Source organism: Hyperolius riggenbachi, chromosome 10, assembly GCF_040937935.1.
Source record: "Hyperolius riggenbachi isolate aHypRig1 chromosome 10, aHypRig1.pri, whole genome shotgun sequence".
In the NCBI taxonomy this organism is placed as follows: Eukaryota; Metazoa; Chordata; class Amphibia; order Anura; family Hyperoliidae; genus Hyperolius; species Hyperolius riggenbachi.
This window is the reverse complement of record NC_090655.1, coordinates 280,747,663-280,754,718: the sequence shown is the minus strand read 5'-3', so window position 1 is coordinate 280,754,718 and position 7,056 is coordinate 280,747,663. Positions and strand designations below refer to the sequence as shown.

At 50.1% G+C, this 7,056-nt stretch overlaps 1 protein-coding gene across 2 annotated transcripts in view; it reads left to right on the top strand.

Moving 5' to 3' along the window:
* LOC137535527 (oocyte zinc finger protein XlCOF8.4-like) overlaps positions 1–5,138 on the top strand; it is a 29,317-nt gene extending 24,179 nt beyond the window's left edge. For both annotated transcript variants that reach the window (XM_068257367.1, XM_068257368.1), the window contains one exon: positions 3,708–5,138. In XM_068257367.1, the coding sequence (XP_068113468.1) occupies positions 3,708–4,345 (638 nt within the window). In that variant the 3' untranslated portion in view covers positions 4,346–5,138. The remainder of the gene's footprint in view (positions 1–3,707) is intronic.
* Positions 5,139–7,056: the final 1,918 nt, after the last annotated feature.

Below are 7,056 nucleotides of genomic sequence, written 5' to 3'. Positions count from 1 at the left end.
GTCAGTAGGGATTGGCAGAGAGGAGCAGCATCGGAGCAGTGGGAGCAGAGGTGAATGAGGTGGGCAGCAGAGGTCAGTAGGGATTGGCAGAGAGGGTCAGCATCAGAGGAGTGGGAGGAGAGGTGGATGAGATGAGCAGCAGAGGTCAGTAGGCAGAGGGGCAGCATCAGAGGAGTAGGTGGAGAGGTGGATGAGATGGGCAGCAGAGGTCAGTAGGGATTGGCAGAGAGGAGCAGCATCAGAGGAGCCAGGAGAGAGGTACATGAGATGGGCAGCAGAGGTCAGTAGGGATTGGCAGAGAGGAGCAGCATCGGAGGAGCGGGAGGAGAGGTGGATGAGGTGGGCAGCAGAGGTCAGTAGGAATTGGCAGAGAGGGTCAGCATCAGAGGAGCAGGAGGAGAGGTGGATGAGATGAGCAGCAGAGGTCAGTAGGGATTGGCAAAGAGGGGCAACATCAGAGGAGCAGGAGGAGAGGTGGGATGAGATGGGCAGCAGAAGTCAGTAGGGATTGGCAGAGAGGGGCAGCATCGGAGGAGCAGGAGTAGAGGTACATGAGATGGGCAGCAGAGGTCAGTAGGGATTGGCAGAGAGGGGCAGCATCAGAGGAGCCAGGGAAGAGGTAGATGAGATGGGCAGCAGAGGTCAGTAGGGATTGGCAGAGAGGGGCAGCACCAGAGGAGCGGGAGGAGCGGTGAATGAGATGGGCAGCAGAGGTCAGTAGGGATTGGCAGAGAGGAGCAGCATCGGAGGAGCGGGAGGAGAAGTGGATGAGGTGGGCAGCAGAGGTCAGTAGGGATTGGCAGAGAGGGTCAGCATCAGAGGAGCGGGAGGAGAGGTGGATGAGATGAGCAGCAGAGGTCAGTAGGCAGAGAGGGGCAGCATCAGAGGAGTAGGAGGAGAGGTGGATGAGGTGGGCAGCAGAGGTCAGTAGGGATTGGCAGAGAGGGGCAGCATCGGAGGAGAGGTGGATGAGGTGGGCAGCAGAGGTCAGTAGGGATTGGTAGAGAGGGTCAGCATCAGAGTAGCGGGAGGAGAGGTGGATGAGATGAGCAGCAGAGGTCAGTAGGCAGAGAGGGGCAGCATCAGAGGGGTAGGAGGAGAGGTGGATGAGATGGGCAGCAGAGGTCAGTAGGGATTGGCAGAGAGGGGCAGCATCAGAGGAGCCAGGAGAGATGTAGATGTGATGGGCAGCAGAGGTCAGTAGGGATTGGCAGAGAGGAGCAGCATCAGAGGAGCCAGGGGAGAGGTAGATGAGATGGGCAGCAGAGGTCAGTAGGGATTGGCAGAGAGGAGCAGCATCGGAGCAGTGGGAGCAGAGGTGGATGAGGTGGGCAGCAGAGGTCAGTAGAGATTGGCAGAGAGGGTCAGCATCAGAGGAGTGGGAGGAGAGGTGGATGAGATGAGCAGCAGAGGTCAGTAGGCAGAGGGGCAGCATCAGAGGAGTAGGAGGAGAGGTGGATGAGATGGGCAGCAGATGTCAGTAGGGATTGGCAGAGAGGGGCAGCATCAGAGGAGCCAGGAGAGAGGTACATGAGATGGGCAGCAGAGGTCAGTAGGGATTGGCAGAGAGGAGCAGCATCGGAGGAGCGGGAGGAGAGGTGGCTGAGGTGGGCAGCAGAGGTCAGTAGGAATTGGCAGAGAGGGTCAGCATCGGAGGAGCAGGAGGAGAGGTGGATGAGATGAGCAGCAGAGGTCAGTAGGCAGAGAGGGGCAGCATCAGAGGAGTAGGAGGAGAGGTGGATGAGATGGGCAGCAGAGGTCAGTAGGGATTGGCAGAGAGGGGCAGCATCAGAGGATCGGGTGGAGAGGTGGATGAGACGGGCAGCAGAGGTCAGAAGAGATTGGCAGAGAGGGGCAGCATCAGAGGAACGGGTGGAGAGGTGGATGAGACAGACAGCAGAGGTCACTAGGGACTGGAGTCCTGCTAGTCTATTAGGTAGTTAATGTGGTAATAGGTGGCTTAGATGAGAGCTCAGAATGTTACTCTCAGACAGTGGGTATTAGAAACGGAGTTTATTGGAGTATTTTAGGATAACTACAAGTGAGATAAGTGAGGGGAGAAAAGAAAGACAGTGGAAATATTATGAGCTCTGATTCATATGAATTTAGAGGAAATGGGATGAGGTGAATGTAGAGACAGCAGATAGACAGTCAGGGGCTCAGGATAATAGTGTGGAGGATGAGAGATTTTGGTGTCATTGGCATAGAAGAGATGCTGAAAACCAAAACAATGTATTAATCGTCTCTGGTCATTAGTGAAGGTGAAGAAGAGAAGGGGTCCAAGGACGGATTCTTGTGGGACCCCAACAGACAGCGGATGTGGACATGAGAACGTATGTGGAGAGGAGTTAGTATTAGAGAAGGAGATGGTAAGACAATTTTCAGACAGGCAAGAGTAAACCCAGGAATGCGCTCGGCCGTTGATCCCCAGTGACGAGGGTCTCGAGAAGCAGAGAATGAACAATGGTGGCAGAGGAAAGGTTGAGGGTTATTAGGACAGATAATTGACCTTTGGAGCTTGCAGCCAGGAGGGGGGGGGGGGGGGCGGTGTTTTTGCGGCGGGAGTAAATGTTGTTGAGAGGGCAGCTGAATTCATAACAGCAGAGACTATGTTGGGGAGCTTTCTCAAGGCCAGTGAGGGATGACAGACTGCTCAGGGGTTGCAGAGAATCAGCCAGGGAGCAGAGATCTAGGCTACAATAATTCCTACATAAGTGAGTGGAGTGCAGTGGAAGGAGGAGACAGGAAGGGACAGATTGTGATAAGTTATAAGGTTCTGATCTGAGAGGGTAAATGGAGTGCTATTAAAGGTTGAAACATAGCAGAGCTCTGAGGTCCAGAGTGTGGACATCTTTGTGGCTGGAGGTAGAGGACCACTGGGAGAGGTCATAGGAGGAGGTGAGTGGGAAGAGTTTAGCGGTGGTGAAGCAGTTGGTGTCTATGTGGACAGTGACATCCCCAATGATGATAGAAGGTATGTCAATGGAGAGGAACTAGAGAAATCAATGCAGAGAAGTGGTCTATAAAAGTGGAGGCTGGTCCACGAGGGTGATAGACGACAGCAATCTGGTGGTGGGGAGAAGAGTAGACATGGACTACAAGATGAAAGAGATAGTGAAGGTGGAGGTGTAAGACGTTTGAAGGAACAGCGCTTAGAAATGAGAATACCCACCCTGCCCCCATGTCTGCCACCAAAACTTGGCTAGATGGTCAATCAGGGCTGTGGAGTCGGAGTTGGAGTCGAGGAGTCGGGGCAGTTTTGGGCACCCAGAGTCGGAGTTGGAGTCGGAGTCGTGGTTTCGTAAACTGAGGAGTCGGGAGTCTGATGATTTTTGGACAAAGTCCACAGCCCTGTTAAGTATTAGACTAAGGAGTCGGAGTCGAGGAGTCGGAGCCATTTTGGGTACCCGGAGTTGGAGTTTCATAAACCGAGGAGTCGGAAGAATTTTGTACCGACTCCACAGCCCTGTGGTCAATGCAGGGTGTGGAGGTCCCGGACTAGAATGAGGTCTGGTAGGGGGCCTAGATTATCTGTCCAGCATCAAAGGGGGCAGTCAAGAGCATCCAGCTTCCACTGCATCACCTGTATCATGTGTGCCGGCGGGAGTGACTATGTGTGTATGCGTGTACATAGCTGTGTTGTAGACATGTAGCTGCTTCTGTATATTGTGTTTTTTTTAGATGTAATGATGTTTCTATAATTGCAGTACGAAGTCCCGGCATCAGGAACCCCTCAAAGGCTCGTCTCCCTTCACTCCCGGACTATGCACAGAGGGATCTGGCAGACAATTCTTCAGATCAGTTTTGTCATAGGACAATCGACCATCCAGGAGTTCGCAGCATAGTGAGATCCCACCACCATCCTCCCCCTCAAGGGTCCCATTCTGGGGGCTCTCATGCTGGACCTCAGTGGGATAACATATTTCCCTGTTCTGTGTGTGGCAAGTGTTTTGCAAAGTATACTCACCTCCGTTCGCACCTGCGGCTGCACACGGACGAGACGCCATTTATATGTCCCGAGTGCGGCACAGGTTTTGAAGATGAAGCCATGCTTTTGGTGCATCTGCAGTATCACAACAGCGAGAGGCCTTATCCCTGTTCCGTATGCGGAAAAGGTTTTCGCCAGAAATCGTACCTCGCAGTCCATCAGAGGTCTCACACGGGCGAGAAGCCATATTGCTGCCCTGATTGTGGAACTTGCTTTCGACAGAAATCGCACCTTATGTTACATAAGAGATGTCACACAGGGGAAAAACCTTACTCCTGTCCTGACTGTGGCAAATGCTTCTCTCGTAGATCTTCCGTTCACTCACATCTGCGGTCTCACATGCGCAAGATGTTCTAGTTCTAGAAGAGTGTAAGAAAGTGCAGGAGGGGGAGATATCTGTTACAAGGTGCAGCAGAAGTAAGAAGCATTAATGTTCTAGATGTGGGAAATATCGACTCTTATTTTGCTCAGAGCAGCAGAGATAGGTGGTTAACAGCTCAGATCTCGATGAAGACTGGAAATCTGTATAGGTGATTGTCTGCTGCTGAGTTTAGAGGTGTAGTTATCTATTCAGAGTGTTGGAAATGCAAGTCTGTTCAGAGTGTTGGGAATGCAAATCCGTTCAGAGTGTTGGAAATGTAAATCTATTCAGAGTGTTGGAAATGCAGATCCGTTCAGAGTGTTGGAAATGTAAATCTATTCAGAGTGTTGGAAATGCAGATCTGTTCAGAGAGTTGGAAATGCAAATCTATTCAGAGTGTTGGCAATGCAAATCCATTCAGAGTGTTGGAAATGTAAATCTATTCAGAGTGTTGCAAATGCAAATCTGTTCAGAGTGTTGGAAATGCAAATTTGTTCAGAGTGTTGGAAATGTAAATCTATTCAGAGTGTTGGAAATGCTTGAAGCAGAACTAAAGCCAAATGATGATAATATCACAGTATGCTCTAAAATCACTGCAGTATGAGGGGTCTTTCTTAGATTACAAGATGTATAACGTGTGTGTGACGCCTGCTGAAGTGACAGATACTTTTATATAATGTATTATTAGTAGAATGTTGTTAGTAGTCAATAGGTAATTATGTGTGTACTCCAGTCTACCCTCAGTTTATCATTATTATTAATAAAGTTATTATGTATGTGTTATGTATGGCTTCTTAATAAAGATTCCTCTGTACTTTGCCTGTCTGTTAATATCCTCAGCTGCTTTGTACCTTGTGTGATGGTTTATGAATCATTTCTGTAGAAAAACCAGGAAATTTGAACAATTTGGTTGAATAGTGTATGGACACCTAGGAAACCTGAAGTATCTTTAAAAAAAGAGTTTCACTTACCTGTGGCTTCTGCCGGCCCCCTGCAGCCGCCCTGTGCCTGCGCCTCAGTTTGGCTTTTGGCGACTGAGTCTGTCATCAGCCCTGGCCGTGCGCGTCCTCATTCGTGCTCCCATCGCCATGAGTGTCCTGTGCAGGCGCAGTACGTACTGTGCCTGGTCGACAACCAGGCGCAGCGGTTGTTGACTTGCACGTCGGTGATAATGAAACTGAGCTGCAGCGGGGGACTGGAGGATCGTTGAGGACTGACGTGGGCACAGGGCGACTGCAGGGGGCTGGCAGAAGCTCCAGTTAAGTGAACCTTCTTTTTTTTTTAACCCTCCTGGCGGTTTATTAAAATCCGCCAGGGGGCAGCAAAGCCATTTTTTTTTTTTTAAATTTTTTTTCCATGTAGCGAGACAAGGTCTCGCTACATGATAGCCGCTGCTCAGCGGCATCCCCCCAGCCCCTCGCGATCGGAGATCAGGAGATCCCGTTCAAAGAACGGAATCTCCAGGAGGGCTTCCCCCTTCGCCATGGCGACAGGCAGGATGACATCACCGACATCATCGACATCGTGACGTCAAAGGGGACTCCGATCCACCCCACAGCGCTGCCTGGCACTGATTGGCCAGGCAGCGCACGGGTTCTGGTGGGGGGTGGCTGCAGCGCGACGGATAGCGGCGGATCGGCGGGTAGCGGCAGCGATCGGATTGCACACGCAGCTGGCTTACCGCCAGGGAGGTTAAGATACTTCAGTTTTACGGCGCATGCGTCAATTTTCCCATTTGATTCCCAACAGATTCTATCACTCTTATCAAATCTATTGTCCAAAATGCCAGATTTGGGGGCGGGACAGGAGCAGCAGCTGATCGATTGGCCATAGAGTTGGACGGCATTGAACAGTGCAACGTTGCAGTTTGATTATTTTTTTAAGTAATTCTCATGCTGAAATCTATAAAAAAATCAATGTGCTGTGTGTGGAAGGAATTAAAGGGGAACTGAAGTAAGAGGTATACGGAGGCTGCCATATTTAATTTCCTTTTAATCATTACCAGTTGCCTGGCAACCCTGCTGATCTATTTGGCTGCACTAGTGTCTGAATAACACCAGAAACAAGCAGGCAGCTAATTCTGTCAGATCTGACTTTAAAGTCTGAAACATCTGCTCTGCTGCATGCTGGTTCAGGGGCTAGGGCTAATATTATTAGAGGCAGAGGATCAGCAGGAGGGCCTGGTAACTGGCATTGCTTAGATGGAAATAAATATGGCAGCCTCCATATCCCTCTCACTTCAGTTCTCCTTTAATTAGAATCCGATTAGATTCTGATCAGACAGTGATCGATTGGATAGGCACATTGCCTTATAATCATTCACACCAGTAGACACGGTTCTTAGACACATAACTGAGGTTGAACCTCCCCCCCCCCCCCCCCAAACACATCCCTACCTCCCACCTAGATAGTAATTCATGCATAATTACATTATTACCCAATCAACATGCCTTTATGTTGGCTAAGCCACACCCACACACACAAACCACTCATTATCTTTCTTTGCAAGCCTGTGCTCTTAGTGCAGCCAATCACAATGCACAAATAGTCATGGCTGACATTTTGGTTTCAAAATGGGCTTCCTCCAGCCCCAAACTCTGTGGGCTCCCTCGCTGTTCTCCCAGGTGGCTCTGTTCACCTGTAATCCTTCCCGTTAGTAAGTATACATTTTTATATCCTCATTGTCTCAGGTACGTTTTAAATAAGG